Source organism: Synchiropus splendidus, chromosome 14, assembly GCF_027744825.2.
Source record: "Synchiropus splendidus isolate RoL2022-P1 chromosome 14, RoL_Sspl_1.0, whole genome shotgun sequence".
Lineage (NCBI taxonomy): Eukaryota > Metazoa > Chordata > Actinopteri > Syngnathiformes > Callionymidae > Synchiropus > Synchiropus splendidus.
The window spans coordinates 2,553,695-2,573,377 of record NC_071347.1 but is presented as its reverse complement, the minus strand read 5'-3'; the positions used below and the strand labels follow the sequence as shown (position 1 = coordinate 2,573,377).

Genomic DNA, 19,683 nt, shown 5'->3' with positions numbered 1-19,683 from the left:
CCAAGGAGGTGGTTGTGGACGTCTTAATGCAACTTTTGAACATCAGGCTAGTATGTGCATTCTTGATAAGACAAGTCAGATCATCAGTGAGGGTCGGCTCCTGCAGTTTTACAGGACCTGTAGTTGAATATTGCAGCTCTTCCTGGGATGTCAGAGGTTGTGGAAGCCAATAGGATGCTTGAAAAGCTGTCATCTATGTTAATCTACGCAATCCACCAGACCCAACATGATGCAGCATCTTGTCAGTGACAGACGGATACAGTCAGTCTTGTGGTGGTTTAAGAAATTGGGCACTTAAGTACAGACTCTGGTTTCAGGTAAGGAGTGCCATGTGTTGATGGTGAAGTTCCAAGTATTGAGTGGTGGGTGAGGGCTATTGTGTAGGAGCAATCGTGGTTGTGCCTTGGATCTTCACACTTCACAACACCTAACATTAACTGATGACGCCATGGCTGTAACAGAATGCCTGTGTGTGTTTCACAGCCAAAAGTATACGACAAACAGACAAAAAAACTAAAAAATAAATAAATAAAATAGTGGAAATAATCTATGACCGTCTTGATTAATCCGGTCTCCAGGAGGGATCAAGTCCGTGGACAAAACCTGGCTCACTTTTGTTCACGTTGGACTTTTGGGCCGAACACACTTTGTCTGCAGTGTGAAGATCCCCTAAATGAGGTGAAGAGGAGAGTGCAGCGCTCAGAACAGACTGAACCATGCCGCAGTTAGACAAGTAGCTAGATTGTGAGCGATTCTTTGCTATTTTGCCTACACCAGTGTTACTCTACTACTAGAGTTGTCAGAACTCAGTCACCTGCTTGGTGTTGGATTAGAGGCCTTTATTCTTTGTTGCTGATCAGTAACCTCCCTGTGTGACGCACTCATGAGTCACTCCAATGAAAATCACTCTTGAGGTATGGCAATGACAATGACTAGTGGCTACCAAAGGTACCTGTCTTGTCTTACATTGGCTTAGAAATGAACCCTCACCCATGCTCTGTCCTTCAGGGTGAGGTGGATGTCTCATGCGTGAAGAACATTTTGCTGTTCCCAGGTATGTTGACTTCACCAATAACGATCAGAGACTTTTTTGTAAAAAATAGCGATTAAATATATCAGTATGTGACCACCGAGCTGCCTCCTTTTCTGTCGTCAATTACTGGTACTCGAAGGGCCGGTTTGGTGCAGGTTTCCGTTCCAATCCAACCAGCACACACAGCTTCACCAATCTGCTCGCTGAACAATGTGATTGTTTCAGCTGACCTCTGACTGGTGAAGCGATGTGTGCTTCATGGATCGGAACAAAAACCTGCACCACCTCGGCCCTCTGAGGTCTGAGGACTGGTTTGGAGAGCCTTTCCTAAGACTGTCTGCGCCGCAATGCTAACAGAGCTAATGGCCAACATAAAGTCTATTTACACTCATAGAATGCTGAATCCAATGAATGCGCTTCGACACGTAAACAGTTATTGAATGAGTTCTTTTATCAGTGTTGCCACCCTTGAACTATGGAAATGTACCAGAGTCAACAAGATTTGAATTTTTTTAATTTAATTCCACCTGGCAGTTGTCTCTAGAAGATAATTTCTACAAGCCATGAGAAATGTTTTATCATTACACGTCATAAAAGACAGTGGTGGTTTTTATTTGTGGCTTATGTTCACATACTTAGTTCCAAGGAGTAGCAAGGGGGACAAGCAGGGACAAGGCAGTCAGGTCCGCCGCAGGGGGAAGGTGACAGTGAGGGTTTCACTGAGCCAATCGCTTGCCAGACAATTTAATAGATGACAACTTCACTTTGTCAGTGCTTGTATTGCGTGTTGTCGGTAAGCAGTCAGTTTGTGAGTGATTGGTGGAGGGGTTCGTGAAGCGGGAATTTGGCAGTTTAAACCATTTGAATATGAAAGTTTTAGAAGTAGCGGTAGCATGCTAATGACTACGCTAGATCATCACATGCAGTGGAGGACTCCAGGAGCATTACTGTATTGCTTGACAATTTGTTGTTGGACCTGTATATTTGTGATATTTCTCTGAGAAAATATCACGATGTTTTGTTGTTTTTGCCAGACAAATAAATGTGAGCGAAGTGGCTGCACCAACTGTGGACAACAACTTGACTTTGTCTGTCTTTGTTCCGCATTGTAGCAGAGGCATTCATTTACATACTACAACGCCTTGGTGACTATCCGGGTGAGCAACATAATACAAGTGAATAGGGGAATGTTCTGAAAATTTGTAAGTCCAAGTTAAACCTGAGGATCAGCCCCACATTTCATCAGACATTCGTTTTCTGATTTGTGACATGTCCAGAAAATCTTATCGAAACCTTTTCGGAGCTTTTCGAGCTATGACTAGTGAGGTCAAACCACAGCTCAAGAGTACTCTGCCTAATTTGGAATCTCTACGTAAGTAAGCACTTCATGGAGGGGAACCCCCATTGCATCATAGGAGGATAACTGACTTCTGTCAGACACCAGATGCTTGTGTGGGGTTGGAATATTCACCTCAGTCAGTTCACACTGTGGACCCAGCCACACATGCTACTGGAACAGTAATAGTGGAACAATCTCCTCAGCAGTACCAGACTCTGACTAATGATGGTGAGATGAAAGCACAAGTGTGCCCGTAACTGTCACAAAAAAAAAAAAAAATGTTTTTTTGTTTTCTATCTGGCATTTCAGCTGCATTTAGTTAAGTTGAGTTTTCCTAAACTTTTGACTGCAGCAGAGGTTCAGATTTCAGACTGTAGAATGTTGGTGTTAAAATGCTGGGGGTAAAAAGAAGTAACAATTTTTGGAGGGATAGAGTCAAAGAATGTATACAAGGTAAATCAGAAGAATAAGGAAAAAGAAGATTTATTCTACTGTGAATACAATTTGTTTTTCTTGTTGGTTTTTTAATCTCAAAACATTTGTTGTTACAATTGAACTTAGAATATAAAATCCATATTCACGCCAGCTGTGAACTCGGATTTTAGAAAGAGGATTGTTAGAGGTTTGATAAGTAAGTGTACTGTACAGCAACCATCAACTGCACTGTAGAATCCAGAGATCAATGTACAAGTGTGGCTCCACAGGACAAATGTTCACTCTGGTCCTCTGGTTCACTTAACACCGCTCTCCTAACCTCGACATATGGCACCGCTCGCCCTCAGCCGCCTGCCGACGTCTGACAGCTGCAGGACACTTCTTCATCTGTTGCCAGAGAGACTGTTCACTCCGCTTCACAAATGCTCCAATAAAATGTCAGCCAGTGAGTTTCATTAAGACAAACGGTTTAACCTTGAGGTTGACATCACTTCAATTACTGACAACAGTGTTTTGCCAACAGTGGGTTATCTGTTGAGAACGAGCGTGAATGCGCATGCGCATTTCACAGGCAAGTGACGGAGATGATGAGACGATTTAAAGCAAAATCTGCGCCCCAAATCCTCGCCTCTGTATCCATGGAGATGTCACAGTTATGACACACGAGCATAATTCCACACTTCCAAAGCTGTGCATTTACTGGTCAGAGTCAGAATAATGACAGGAGGAAACGATGATACCCGGTCAGAAGCGTCAGCGCCTGCTCCGCCTCAGCTGAACCAGAACTGCTGTTCTAAGCACACAGTTATTCAAAGAGTTTGGATCTCTAGTCACCAGTTACTCTTCATCTGACGAAAGGCTTGTTTATTGATGAGGCTGATCGATTGAGTTTAGACTGGACAGTAATTGTCAACGAAGCCTAGAGGCAGTTGGAGCGAGCTCTCGGCGCTCGGTGCTGCCGACTAGTGGGCAGAGAGGAGAAGAGGCTGTGGGCTGGAGGAGAGGCGTCTGCCCTGATACTTTGGGGCTGTCAGAACTGAAAACCAGGCTGCTCATTGCCGTTACGCCCCCACTTTGGTTGAATTTAACAAGGGAGGGGACTCGATTTCTGTAACCCACCAATGTTATTTTGCAAGCGCCTCCATGTGACTAGTCGTGGTTGCACAACCTCAGTTTCATGACGTCAGCCAACACATGTGAAAGCAGCTGTGCGGCGGTCAGCAGAGGAGACCAGCAGGAGGCGCTAAACAGCGCGATGAATCAATCGGGCTGCAAAGCTTTTCAGAGGCGAAGACACTTGACGACAGAGGGAGATTGCAACTTGCCCCCCCACACCGTCATAGTTGAACAGTGCTGCCATCTGCTGGTTTAAACCTCGCTATTCAATGTTTTTTTTAAACCTTATCCTTGACTGACGAATTATTCTAAGGCGATCCACGCTCACCGTGATTGTTTATTTATACCCACAATTTTTTAATCGTCTATTTATTGTACAAACCGTATCTTTTCCAATTCATTGTGTGTGTGTCACATACGTTTGTTTTTCTATCCTGGTGGGGAGGTTTCTCAGTGCCATAACCCTTTTAGCAGCCTCTCACCCTGAACTTAACCATGCAAAACAAATGGCTCACCTTAACCAAGACTCTGAACCAGACTTCCACCTAATTATAATGACCCACTTATTTTGAAGTCTTCATCCTCAAATTTTGGCTTAACCTCATGGGCACCAGCCAATGGCATACGGTCCTCACAGGGATAGTGTTTTGTCAAGAACTGAATGAGACTTTGAATGAGGCTGATGCTTCTTCGCGAACCGCAACCAGCACAACACCTCGCTCTGCTTTGCTCCTCGTTTTTTCATTCAAAAGTAAATGAGTTGAATGTGCACACGCTGCCCCAAGAGTACACTCCGCACTTCGTGTTCATACTCATGTAAGTACATGTTCATGTATGTGTGAGTGTCTGTCTCACTTGCTGCGCTCCTCCCTAGGTCGTTGTCAAAAAAGCGTTTTTTTATGATGTTAATATTGTGAATGTTTTTCATTTTTCATAACGCAGTATATATACGATAACAAGTACAGAGGGTCGGAGGCAGTCTGGGAGCTACTCAATGGAGATCCGCCACCCTTGAGAAGGAAGATGTGTAGGGAATGAGTTCCGAGCTGTGCTGGAAGTCACTGTACCACCTACGAATGTAGGCAACCCTCATATTCCTCCTGGCAGCACTGCAAGGTCCAAGGTCCAGCTAGGAGCACGCTAGTCTCCTTATATTGTACAGGTAACACATTTTTGCAGTCTCGACACTTACCCTTGCAACAGTCTCAATCACTGAGCCAGTCGTGATAAAAATAGTGTACAGAAGTTTTAATTCAAACAATTCTCAATTATGTCATAGATTTTGGGTTTGTTGAAAAACCTGAGGAAATAGTGAAATAAACGCTCTTTATCTTTCAATATTTTTTTTATTTCTATTCAAACTGTTGGGTGTAAAAGCTAAGAGACAAGAAGTGTAGAACCGCCACAAACTTCTGAAAAGAAAACATGACTTCAAATGACTGCCAAAAAGACTGTAACAGATTAGAATATCCAAATAGGTTGGCCTCCATACTGTTGAGGGCAGAGACAGTGAAATAAATAATGAGTTAAAAGGATGTGTATGAGATGGAGGTGAATAAACTCTGCAATTAAAAAAACAAAACAAAACAAACGAACAAAAACAGACCTTTAAAAGGAAATTCATGTCATGACATCACTAGTGAATCTTCTAAATTCATGTTTCTCAAGGTGACATTTCATTGGCACAAACAAACAAAAAACACTTCCTGAGCTGTTTGCTTGTAAAAAGCAGATTTTGAGCACATCATAGAGAAGGAACTGCATCGATGTATGTGTACATACAACGTTGCAACAAAGGCCCAGACGTAATCGGGAAAAATACAAGAAAAAAAAGGAAAATGTACAACAAGCCGGTTCCCAGAAGAATATTTTGTAATTTCTGTTTTCATTGCTTGACTACACCAATAATGCTTAAAATACAAATCGGATTTACAGACATTTAAACATGGAAAAATAATTCTAATTGTTACTAAGTAAAGATTCAAACTATTTCTATTAAAAGCATAACATTTAAAAGGACCAACACTCTGCTGCAACGTACCTGTTGGACTCAATGAATTGAAAAACCATACCATGGGTGTTCACACTCTCTTGGCACGAGAGCTACCTTAATAACGTACTATGATGAGCTGCCCTCTCCTTTAAATAGTCTATACAATACAAACAAACAAACAAAAAATACATCTGAACAATTAAGACAACAATGAAGAATGTCTGTCCAGCATTTTAAGACTTTGCCCAGCTATTTTTGGTGGAAGTGCTTCCATTGCTGGTAGAGCTTATCTGTTAGTTTTGACTTTTAGGCATGAAAGTGTTAAACTATTGTCTGTAGTTCATTTAGTCATCTGCTGACAGCAAAGACAACTGAACACTACAATGGAATGCAATTTGGCCCTGAGTAGTCCATCTGACATTGAAGTAAACAGTGTTTGGTCATTGAAGCTCATCACCGCCTCAATATTCTTTCATGACATGCTAATCTCAACAAGGACAGTCCACAGTGTGAATCCAGATTTTATTTTTTTGTATTAAATTGCTTCTACCAGCAGAACATGCAGAGCTTCGTGGTTAGGACCTCTGTGTATTTGTTTGTTCTAATTTGTTTACGTCAATGAAACCCCTTTATTACCCAGAAAAAACATATTTGCTTTACTGTATGTATCATTGACTTGATTTAATATAGTTGGTTGCTCAATTTTGGTGTTAGTTTATGGAAGCTAAGATCTGTCAGCAGGGTGGTTGCAACCCATCCTGACTTCCATGCCTCTAATGAAACACAAAGAAAATAAAAATGGTGGATATTCTCTGTTCCTGAGTCGCGATATATTCAACGGCCTCACCGACCACCGCCTGCATCAATGCTGCCTCCATTTCATTTACTGCAAGAGGTACATTATCAATGCTTCTTCTGCAGTTGCCATGTCTGTTTTGGAGTGTGTTATTGGCATAAGCATGGGCTGCTCCCCCTGGTGAATATATTGGTGAACAGCAATACCAACACAAAGAGAGCAAGCATGTGATCAGTGATGGTCATTGTTTAAAACGGACGGATACAATTTCCTACGCTAGGGGAGGATAAGCCCCTCAAATGCCCAGGCATTGCAGGGCATTTTCCTTCCCCGCTACCTACATGGGGAGGAAAGTGCTATAACTCCATTGAAACATCTGTGGCTGCCTTTGGCATCAACATGGGAAGCAAAAGTCCACTTTCCCAACTTCAATATATTGCGCCATGGTAGTGAGATCATCTTTGGATCAGTGTAACATTATTTTGCGACAGCTTTCCCCTACTGGCAGATCTGAGCTTCCACATGAGGTGAATCTCATTTTCCAGTAGATTGGTTTCAAGAGTTGACATTTTTCTTCTTTCTTTAATCAAAGGTTTGCATTATGTTTTTTAAATTAGTATAAATATTGAATGAGCAAAAGTGTTTTGCAATAACCAGCATGCACGTAACACACACGTCCTTTTCTGTGGTACCTGACGCCAGTGTCAAATTGAGTTACTTCTTTTAAAGGTATAAATAAGATCACATTTGAGTTGGGTTCTCTGATTGAATTATAATACATAGACATGTGCAACGCAAACAGAATGTTGATGAACGAACAATATATGGACATTCGCATTTCATGGACTATACGTGAATAACATTGATTTAATTGGGCAACTGGGATTAGTCAATGGAGGGTGAGGGGATCCGTCATCAGAGACTTTCGTAGAGTTGTTAATGCTCTGATTTTACACACATCATTGGCCGGATAATAAAGGTAGGTTAGGTTTGGGTTGCCCCCCACACTTCTCAGAGCTATAGTGACCTGGTTGGAGAAAGGGAAGTCTGCAGTTCCCTCTTAAACGGATTGGATGTGGTCGGGTTGTGTGAGCAGAATTCATCCAGTTTTGAGTCCCGTCATCCAACTCCAATGTTTTTTCATCAAAAACATTTCAATGTAAAGTTTAAACTCCACCAATTTACATGATTTCATTGGAAACCAAGGTAAAATATAGAAATGTAATGGAGCTGCTAAAAAAATGTGTTCAATGTAAACACTGGTCTGTATTGCTTGTTGCAGCTAATCTAATGATTTCCTGCCAAGTCTTTTACTGCACTTCATTGTTTAATTCCTCCTCCATGCTTCTGCTGGGACTACATGCTGAGCTCTTGCTTGCCGCCTGAAATATTAGCCGAAAATATTCACCACACTCATGTGAGAGAAAGAACTTTCCTTTGCAAACAACAATACGTGTTCATGTCTAGTGCCATTGGCTAAAGAGGAATGTTAAAGCTAAATAAAATGAAGGAACACTGCCTCTTCCTTTGCTGATGAGTGTTCTTGGTGGACACGAAAGAATCTCCACAGATGCATTAAATACTGAAGGGAAGTGAAGACTAGTTTCAAAGCTTCTTCTATGGCGAGAGGTCTTTCATACTGAGAGAAGGGGCTAGAGGTTACACTTTGGGAACATAGGGATCCACCTTTCTCAGGACTCCATCAGCAAGTTTCAGACCCAGTACTGGTTGTTTTTCAAAGCCGGATTGGATGTCCGACAATGCTGCAGCAGCTCTGGGTCTGCATCTTTGGAGTCCATGGTGGACATGGGAATGTTGTTCGCAGGATCAGTTTTTCGGAAGGTTTCAGTGCTCGCCACCTCTCCATTTTTGGGCTTTGAAACTGCTGCCTGGACGTTGTGCTTGCCCGTCTTGTTTTTACGAATCAGATAGTATGCCAAGATGGCAGCCAGCAGCAACAGTACCAGTATCACCAGGATGGGGATGAGAATAGACCAGATGTCGTTGCGCCGGGTCACCAATGGGTTGTTCTGAGAGTTAGAAGGGTGGGTAGTGGGGCTTTCTCCATCTGGCCATTTGCCCCTCCAGTGTGGGTTTGCTGGTGTAGACTGGGGAGCTTCCGCCACATCACCAATGCCATTTTGGTCGTTTGATGGGGTTTCTAATGGAACCCTTAAAAGAGTAGCAGGGTATGCGACGGAGGAATTATATGGGCCAGTCTTAAAGGAAAGTACACACTCAGCTGGAGGGACACCATGAGCTTTGAGAAGAAACCGGGCCTCATCCTTGGTAAAATCATCACTGGACCCTGAGGAGCTATTGAAAATTTCCATGGCTACCCGTCCATCATCGAGGTCCTGCTGACTGAAGGAGCTTAGAGGTTGACCAGCACCAGGACCTGCTGCCCTCACAAATCGAGCACCTTTTGGCTGCTGGACAACAGCAAAACTGGGGGATGATCGGGTCTTATTAGCTAGAGGGGTTGCATCCAGAAGTTGGCTGTCCAGAAGAACAAGAGAATCTTCAGGTAAGAGAGGATCCTGAGCAATATTGGCTAGCGGCTGGACAGTGATGTTGAGGACTGATGACACATTAGCAGCTCGACTACGGGCCACAAAAGCCACACTATCTCTGGGAGAGGTGGATTTCACAAAACGGACACTCACTCTTCCTTCTTTGATCTGTTTCTGAGTGAAGGCCGAGGTGGGCTGGCGGTCCACCATTATGGCTGCATACTTGGGAACACCTGTGATCTTGTACAGAACATCCTCCTCGACTGGTCCACCAGTTGTTGCTTTCAGCAACTTTTCTGTCACCAAGGTCTCATCGTCTCCCTGTTTCACTCTGATTTCAGAAGCTTTCTCCAGAACCAGCGTGTGAGCCAGGATGCCGATGTGAAGTGTGTGTGGCTCTGAATCATGTTCCCCATCAGACACTATGAACTCCAGAAAGCTGCCTGCGAGGCTGCCGTCACTCTGGAAACCCACTTGACCTTGGTTGATCATCTCCTGTGAGAACTCAAAAATAGGGTCCATTGTAAACAAGTTCACCAATTGCCCATTTAAAGGGGCTTTGGTCACCTTGAACATGACCTCGTCAGGGGGACTGTCCTCATCATGTGTGTTAAGTTGCTTCTGAGTCAAAGGGGTTGAAGAGCCTTGTAAAACTTCTAATAACATGTCTGTGGTTACAAGCTCAGGAGGGTCAGAACCCCGGCGTTTAATCCTAATGTTGAAAACCTCCTCCAGGACTACGGCCTCAGCAGGAGACGTCACTCTCCGTCTCTGAAACTTTAGCCGAGCTCTGAATGAGAAGCGATCAGATGAGGCCCCTGAATCATCCTGTAGGTACTCCAGCTCTCCCCGGAAGACCTCTGCCTGTGTGAAGTAGGGGGCATCTGGGGCCAAATGTTGGCCCCTGAGAGTGAGGCGTCCATGATCAGGGAACTGTTTAACCTCAAAGCCCACATCCACATCAGTTCTCTCAGACTCTGGAAGACTGGCCAAGAGGTTGGAGGCATCCAGGCTGGAGTCATCAATGATCTTTCCCTGGCCCTGCACCACCTCCAGGCCTGAGAGGAAAAGAAAAGAAAAGAAAAAAAAATCTGTGTAGTTAAGCCGCTTTTTAACTGTTTTATCTGTTTCAGTGGTCTTCAGATGCAAATTGTTGCACTCAGTGAAACAACTCAGACTACTGGCATTTTAGCTATAGTTTTAGTGATTTACAGGGTCAGGGGTGGCGGCCACTTACCGCCATGGTTTCATATGTTATCTAAGTTGCTGATGCAAAGCATTTTAAAATATGACAACATCTTGACAAATTGTCTAGATCTTTGTTGTGTCCATGCATTATGCTTAACTTGAACACAACATATGGATTTTGCTGACCCAGCTAACTTACTGGCACCAAAATGCACAGAAATGTGAGCTTGAACCCAAAATAATATGTGATTAAAAAAAGTAAAAATAACTTATAATATCATCATATAATGATATTATGACTTCTACCAGACAATGCCCTCTAAAAAGGAAAATAAATAAATAAAATCCACAAACGTGAATCCTTGTGAGTGCATTTGTTAATGCAAATTTAAATGCTATTTATTGTGAAACATAGTTCCTTTCAAAGTCATAGTAGTTTATTGAGATGTTTCCTTAAAGACGCTGGGTTTTGTAAAACAAGGTATGGAAACATCCAATTTACTTGAAACCTGAGTCTCTGAGGAAAGGCCCGCCTCTCACCTCTGTTCTTCCACAGCTGGGATGAGATGTTGCTGTGAGTGGCATAGTAGGAGACTGTGATGGGCAGGATGTGGTGGATGTCAGAGGCTGGGTGTGACGACAGAATCAGTTCCACAGAGTCCCTCACAACCCAGAACGGCTCTCCAGGCATCTGGTGCTCATAGAAAATAGCTCCGGATTCCAACTGTCAGCAGAGAGAAAAATAGTTTGAGTCCAGTTCTTTTCAAATGCACCGGAGTTGAATCTACAGTTCACAGTTTAATGACCTCACGTAAAAAACCAAAACAAACAAATTCGGGTTTGGGAAGTTACATTTAAAAAAATGGTTAATCTGCGTGAATTGGAGAGGCCAATCTGCAGCCCTTTATTCAATGTGGATAGATATTATTGTGAAAGCCACAATAAATTGGATGCATCTATCTTTGTATCCAGAGATCCAGTAGAGGTGCAATCAACTTGGTGGGCCTTTCAATGTGTACAACCACTGCTTTCAGCTTCTCTCTCATTATGCTGCTTATTCTTGTTGGTACATTTTCCCTCTCTTAATACCTCTCTGTAAAATCTGTGCTTTGATCGACTAATGTGTAGTACTACTGCTACTAATAATGATAATAATAATAATAACACCTTCCACAACATTCAGGACCGAGGCCCATGGTTGGGCCGTGAGTGCCTCCTCGAGGGTCGCCAAAAGTTTTATGTTTTACACCTGTGGGCTGTGTGAGACACTCAGTTTTAATAGCCACATATGGTGGCAGTAGTGAGTTATTGAATGGACTTGACAGCTGCAGATTTTTGATAGTTACCCATTATGGAGAAGTTCTTGAAAAGACAAAAAATCATAAAGAAAGTGATAGCGCCCCTAACAGTAAAAACTGTTCGCGAAAGCATCTGTTGGAGCAGTTTTTAAAATTAGTTCGAGCATTTTATGGTAATACCTCCATTTACACTTTACTTATATCTTTTTGGTGTTTAGTTTGAAAACAACAACAACAATGACATTATCTTTATTTTATGATAGTTAGATATTGTTTTATCATATTTATTTTATTCAGAATTTTATTCAAGGCTTGTGTTTTTTTTCTTCCAATTTTCTCAACAGTTTGCTTCAAGAGTATTTTTTTTTCTTTAGTAAATTTGATGAATATGACTTGCACCAGGTTCTGCTGCTGATTGGACTCTTCAATGGTCATATGGTTTCATGTCATTTCACAAAAGTTTGGTTTGTTTACGCGTCATTAGACTAAATATGGTTCTTGATCACAAATTAAATCAAGAGCAATGAATCAGTACTATTACTTGAATGGGCTGTGGGCGCATTTGTTCTGGGAAAGGTGGTCCCCGAGATCAAAAAGGTTAACATCCCCTGCTGTACAACATTAAATGACAACAGTAAAGTCAACATAAGGCCACAGCATGGTGACAGAAGGCCATGCTCCCCATAATGCTGAAGTGGGCAAACAGGACCGAGAGGAGAATTGAGGAGGAGGAGGCTCTAAGGGAGGGCGATGGAGTGGATGGACTATTGGAGGAAACAGGAGTACCCCGAGAAAACCCATGCAGACACAAGGAGAACATGCAAAGCTTATTATTAATTGATTTTTAAAGCAATGATAATTTGTAACATTTGATCCACGACTTGAAATGGGTTCTAACCTGAGCCTTCAGCTTAACTCAAGGGAAACTTCTGAGTGGGAATTGAGGAATGTTGAGTGACTTTAAAGGTCACATTTTTCATGGAAAGCATGTTCAGTACCTCATGTTGGGTGAAGTGGCTGATTTCCACAAACTGGTTTCGCTCCTTCGCCTGAATGAGTCGACCCAAACGAGGGGGCTGAACCAGAGAGTAGGTGATCTCATTTCCGTCTTCGCTTGTCACCGCTCCCAGATTGGCACTGGTGATCAGCTGTCTTGTCCCTGCACACATACGAGCGGTAAACAACCTATCTATCGCTGGATGCATCCTTTTCTTACCTGGAAATACCATGAGCTCCTCCTGTGTAACCATAGTGATGGTGAGAGGTCTGGTGGTGACCACAAACTTGTACAAGGGTGATGTGTGTTCTCCATCAGTCACTGTGAAGCTGAAGCTGCCAGACTCCTCACCTGCTGAGAGCAGACACCAGTCACTGACCTGCTCTCATGAATATTTGTCACTATACAAGTAACATCTGACTTACGACTGGGACCGGTTCCGACCAACCGGACGTAAGATCGGACGTAAGGCGAATGCCATTCAAAATAGCCAACGCGAGGGTTATAGGTGCTACTGTAGTGGTAGATCGCTATGTGAGAGTGAGATGCTGGGATGCTGTGCTGCTATAACTGCTGCTACTGCTTCGAGGCCAGACATTGAATAAGAAAAAAAAAAAAAAAGAATCTGCTGGCAGATTGCGGGTGGACGTAAGTCGAGCAGGTCGTAAGTTGGATGTTACTTGATTTATCTGCACTATGGGCACCATGCTTCAAATGATTAAACTATGGGCAAGTGACTAAACTAAACAAAATCACCAGCTCAGCAGGTCTCGCTCAACTGAGCTTTTTGGTAAATGCCCAAAGCTCTTTTGATAGTCCCTCTTCTCGCCTGTCACACGTTTTCAAAGTGACAGTACAAATGCCATTTAGATTGCAATCGACACAGACCAAGAGCCCAGGTGTCGTCATCCATCAAATCACTATCTTGGTGGTTTGCCTACAATTTTATTGCGTCTATGAGAGAGAGTCTGTGACCGTCTTACCCTGGTGGATGAAGATGACCTCCCCTTTGTTGATGTGGGCTTGTGTGAAGTTAAGGATCTTGTCATCTGGAAACTCCTTCAGTGCAACCGCTCCGTTCGTCATCATCTCCACATGGTAAACAAGTTCCTCTGCCGCAGTATCGGCGTCATCAGTGTTCAACATGCTGGAGGTGATATCTGCCTCTTCGCCGGCCAAAACCTGGAACAAAAGCGTGCAAATGTGAACGAACTCCATGCAACTGAAATGATCAAGTGACACTGGCACAAATGTAATCACGAAGCTAATTTAGAATATCATTTCTATTCCCACTCCATGCCGTGATCCCTAGGAGCAGGAAACATCTTGTCTTGAGTTTTGCCACTAATGTAGTGATGGGCTGATGAGACTTCATGAAACAGCATACATATTTTCAGAGCCCACTGCTGTAAAATCCTTTGATTTAAACAATCATTTCAATGACACATCATTTTTAAACCAACAGCGCCACCTACTGAGCTCCACAGTGGCCCAGCAGTGCCCTGGACACTGTTTCGTGAAGCCTCACCGACTCATCACTCCTTTGATATACAAAATCTGTAGCGCAACACATGACTTATGCATAGGTAATTACACTACTACATTGTAAAATGTATACTTTCCTTCATGTGCTTTTGACAAATAACTTCAAAACCAAAGTTAAGTAAATTGTTATACCTGATTGTAATCATTTGTATACAGATTTTTTTGTACATTTCAAATGACAAATTTTTTTAAGAGTACTCTGTGTGTACTCAACAAGACTATTACTTTGTATTACTGCTTCAAGGGCAAAAGTCAGTGGCTCAGTTCCCAACCTGGATGTGCTGAGAGCAGAAAAGTAAATCTGGGATTATCCCAGCACTTTCAAAGTCAAGTGGTTCGAGTCGCTGCCAAGTACAGCTGCTCCTCATCACAGTGACCACACTTGTGATAGCAGTCATAGACGTTACCTGCTGCCTACAGAGTGATGGAAAGCATACTGGAGGCCACATGATCTACCAGATGTGCTTGACATGTACATAGAACAACAAATAATGTATGTACATGAGCTCAATCTCAACTCCAAGTGGTCGAAGACACATGCCAGCTGTCCTCCTTCTGAAAGCTAAGATGGAAAGGACTGACACAGCAACACCTCAAAGCTGAATGTGATTGTCTAAAAAAACATAACAATCAAACAAATAAAAAAGAAAAAAAAAACTTTCACATACATGCACTGGGCACATCTGAGAGAATGACCATGAAATTATGAGAACAAGACCTGAGTAAAGTGCAGCCCAAGGACCACATACAACCCTAAAGGTATTGTTGTTGTCCTCCTGTGGACAGTTCAACTCTAAATATAGCTTGTTAAAGTCTTGGATTGAAGAATATCTGTTCTCCTTTTTTTCTCTGCTTTCCAGTTGTCCATTTTGCCAACATTTCTTTTCTACATTAGTGCATTGGTTCAACAAAATTATGTACGGTTTCAATTTGACAAATGTCCATGTGCCATTGGGCAGTAGCAGTCTCCTGAGACACCACACTCTACAAGCATTCACACCTCGAGGACCATTTCTTTATATGTTTTTATTAACTCTGAGAACAGGCATACTTTCGCGTCTTTAAAGAAACGTCCACACAACATGCATGCACAGAAACAACAAGGAAAACAGGTATATTTGTAATAAGCCAGTTGGGCTTCTGGTAACGTGGGTCACAGTAGACGCACAGGAAATCATCATTTAGCATCACTCAGGCTTTCAGGCTCAAGGATGAATCATTGACATTTAATCCCAAAAATGCACTTCATGACAGTAACTTTAGTACTTGTAATTTGTTACATCATTTTCAGTAGTTGTTCTCTAGACAAGAACAAGAACTTCATGCTGGGTGGTGTTGTGTGTCTGTTTAAAAAGGCTTTGGCCACAGCAAAGGTGTTGCAAGGTCCTTGGCATGATGCTGTCATGTTCTAGCTGAGCCCTTGCTGACTTGTCTCCATGAGCCTGGAAGAGTCATGCCAGACACCTGCATGCAACCTTGCTGGGTCCAGTGCTGTGTGGCAGATTATTGATGCAGGGAAACTGGCTCCTTTCTTCTTTATTCTCGGCTTGGTCTTGCTTTGTGTTTTCTCCCTGATCTTCAATCTTTAATGATGTGTGAGTCAGTTCTGTTCTGCCACATGCTTTCTGTTCAGTCTCGCTTTGGTCTCCCAGTGTTTTCTGCCACGTGGGCCTGTTTCCACACTGAGCTCATAGCTGCTCTTATTTCCTCCCTTTTACTGTATGGTGCCACAGTTGAGTAATTTTACCATTTTTAACATTTCTGCTTTTCTAGTTAGCTCCTGTTCTCGATATGGACCCATACAGCACAGGTGGTGTGATGTAGTGTCAGTGGGGTTAAAGCAGCCAGCACATCATAAAGCCCAAGTGAAAAATTGCCTTGGATGAGCTCCTCCAGTATTACTGGTGTGGTCAATGCTGCCAAGCACAGGGAGGTGGCGCAACACAGCAGAAATTAACCAGCTCCCCCAAGTGGCAAGTAAGTATATTATAACTTGAATTTGACTTCAGGGCACTGTCAATGTCATCCTGAAGGAAAGGAAGTCATGTGGTTATGCCACTCAAGAGAAGAATGTATGCCCCATCTGCCTCTCTTTTACTCTCTATTTCACAATCCCTCAACTCAGTGGTGATCACCAGGCATGTGCAATGTCGGTGATCAATTACTAGTCCTTTTTGCCAACATTAGAAGAGTAGCCTTTATTTCTGGAGTCCATTCCTTCCATCCTATTTTACTCATCGTACTTGAGGCCATACGCACCATTTGCTGATTCATTTAACACTGATCTTACAACAACATACAACAACAAAAATGATGAAGTAGTAAGATAACTGCTGGTGTTTGGTAGATAAGGTTTCAAGAAACAGAGTCCTGATTTTCAGAGGTCAACAGACGGCACTGTCTGCTGCAAAATGTGTGGACTTGAACGCCTCATTCCTCCACATCATTCTAAACCAAGAGTGCCATCTAGTGGCATCAGAAAATTTTCACCAACCCTGCAATACTGTGTCATAATACCTCATCAACCCATCAATAACAGTGAGAGAAGTGGCATTTCAGCACTTTTAACTTGAGCTTTTGGGGAAATCTTTCTGGTCAGTTCTATGACTCAGGACTCTATTTTTTCTTACTTCATTATCAAAATCGGCTTCACCAATACACATGTTTACTGTAGCCATATTTAGCCAAATGCAAATGTTGCTGGCCCTTTTTTAGTGTGTGTACATAAGTCTTCCAGGATCTGCTCGCACCATTCATCATGACACTGTTGGCATGTCTGGTGGCACTTCACTCTCAATTAAATGAGTGATTCTATAGACAGACGTTATAATGGTGCAGTGTACTGAGCATTTTGATGTCAATAGCGACACTTCATGAATAACTTATAGAGTATTTTGGCATGTATTTCCACCACAAATGAAAACAAATGCTTTTCATAGAAGAACTTGATATGGTTTTTTAAAGCAGAACCAAACTCTCGACTGAGGGGAAGTATCAGCCTGGGAAAAATGGATCCTCTGCATGCAGTATTAAGACGGACCACAGATGGTGTTTGTTTTCTTGCTCAGGATGGCTGAGATGATAATGTGCTGCTCCTGACACTGAATGTCATCTTTTCATAAATAGATATATGAAGTAATAAAACAATAATGTAGGGAACATCTGACATCTGACAGAGCTCTAGATTATAACGATCAGAAACTTAAAAAAAAATGAGGAAAATTATTTAATGGAATGCAAGATTACTCACTGAGCAACGCATCCTCACTCCCATGGTGTGATATATCGACGTTAGGAAAAGTGGATCAAATGGTGAAATATGGCAGCACACGGGGAAATTGTCTGTCTTGGTGCAAGATAACATCAAGTTTCATCAAGTGTTGCGTCCGGCCAGCCAGCCAACCGACTGAGGACACGTTTTGAATATTAGGTCGCCACAAAGGGGCGATCGCAGTTCAACTTCTGAACACTAGATGGCCACATTACCCTACTGCAGAACCAGACGTCACTCCGTCTATCTGGGCCAAGTGAGTGTTTATGTAACAGTCAGTTTGTTTAGCAACTCGAGGACAAACTTGCAGTCTGACTTGATCAGACACAGTTGCTGATATTTCATTCAACAGCAGGAATGAAAGGGCGCGAACTGAGGACTAGGGGTTGTGCTGGCGGCTGCAATGACGTTTCTTCAAATGTGAGAGTAGCAGTGGCTCCAGGCTGCATTGCACACTGAGCAGAGAGGGAATGAAGCGAAGAGTATGAGCACACTCTCACGTTCATGATGGTTGAAGTCTCAGAAACTAGAGGCAGACTGGACTCACCTTCAAGCTTCCTCTTGGATTTACAAATACAAATAGAGTTTCAAACTTCAGAGAAATAGTCTACGCTTACGCTCTACTGGGCATTGCATCGCCTCAGTTGAGGCACATTTCAAAATCCAAAAACCCGCATCAACAATGAAAACATCTTTACGTAGGGAAGTGTTAATAAGTCCACAAAGAATGAACAATCTTGAACAAGATTGTGTAACTGCAAAATCGCAATTTCATGTCAGGAAGCCTGCAACAAGACGGCCAATTGTGTCGACAGCTACAACAAAACATGACTGTTAGAGTGCAATCTGCTGTGTCTTCCATCGTTAGCATATTATATATGTATAAAAAAATCAAAAACAAAATGTTTGCATTCATGAGGGCTAAGCCAGGCATGTTATTGGACGTGGTGGAACCAGAGCAGAGTGACTGTCGGTGCCAAAACAATGCGATGAGCGCCTTGATGTCAATAAACATCAGGGATTTCATTGGTCTGTAGCTTGTTTGCCTGCAAAAATCCATAGATTTTCAAGTCTCAGGGGTGAAAAGATTGGTATTATTCTCTGGATATTATGGTATCCTGGATTTGAAGCTGTTGCAGCACTGCTGGCCTGGGCAGGTTTCATACAGGCCGGCAACACAAGCTGGCTGGATTCTGATTGGCTAAAAACTCTCACCTAAAAACAACACTGGACAAAGGTTAATATCACATGAAGAGAACATGAAGGATACTTTTATATATTTAAGGGGAACTTTCATCATAATTATGATTCTGATTTCTGGTTATATTTGGCCAGCAGAGAAGGTCAAGGCCCTGATGGCATCTGACAGAGCTCAAGATTTTAACGATCAGAAACTTAAAAAAATGAGAAAAATGATTCAATGGAATGCAAGATTACTCAGTGAGCAACACATCCTCACTCCCTTGGTGTGATATATCGACGTTGGGAAAAGTGGATCAGAGAAGGTCAAAGCCCTGATGGCTCACCACCACCAGTTTGTATTGCAGCATTCCTTTAAATGTTAAGGTTGGAGACACCTAGGGATGAGAGCATTGGTGTACCAACTGCTCCTCTTGGTATTTTATTTGGAAGATTATGGTTCCTGTCTTTTGCAGTTTCCTCACCACCTTTATTGTACTTTCCCACTCCATTGGTAGTTCTTCCTGACCATCCACAGCTGACGTTAACTTCTCCCTGAACTTGAAACAACATTCTTCCGGCCTCGACGTCCATCATTTAACCTTGGACTCTGCCTTCACTGTCCTTTTCTTCCTAGTCACAAGCCTCAATCTACACTCACTGGCCTCAGCCTCCTGGTACCACATTACAGTCCAAAATATATCACAGTCAAATGGTCTTCCAAAGACCACAGAAGCACTGCGTCTTTCTGAGACGAGATTTAATAATCCTTTCAAAGAGGGGGGAAAGTAAAGAAATCCATGTGGAGCGGTGGCCGACAGGGTTTCTGTTAATGCAGACCAGATGTGTCCTCGCCAAAGCCAAGCAGAATCAATGCTGAGCTTGAACAGAGTGTGATCACGGCTAAGTTGGTCATTATGTCCCATCATGTGTTGCAGAGGTCACTGCTCTCACACTTCCTGCACTAAATTAATTCAAGT

The 19,683-nt window shown here is 42.7% G+C and overlaps 1 protein-coding gene across 1 annotated transcript in view; it reads right to left on the bottom strand.

Annotated features, from left to right (window-relative positions):
- Window positions 1-5,268: 5,268 nt before the first annotated feature.
- cspg4 (chondroitin sulfate proteoglycan 4) overlaps window positions 5,269-19,683 on the bottom strand; it is a 66,354-nt gene continuing 51,939 nt past the window's right edge. Inside the window, exons 7-11 of the mRNA XM_053886619.1 lie at window positions 13,692-13,890; window positions 12,928-13,059; window positions 12,710-12,870; window positions 10,954-11,137; window positions 5,269-10,283 (exon numbers count right to left, since the gene is read on the bottom strand). Of these exons, the coding sequence (XP_053742594.1) occupies window positions 8,425-10,283; window positions 10,954-11,137; window positions 12,710-12,870; window positions 12,928-13,059; window positions 13,692-13,890 (2,535 nt within the window). The 3' untranslated portion in view covers window positions 5,269-8,424. The remainder of the gene's footprint in view (window positions 10,284-10,953; window positions 11,138-12,709; window positions 12,871-12,927; window positions 13,060-13,691; window positions 13,891-19,683) is intronic.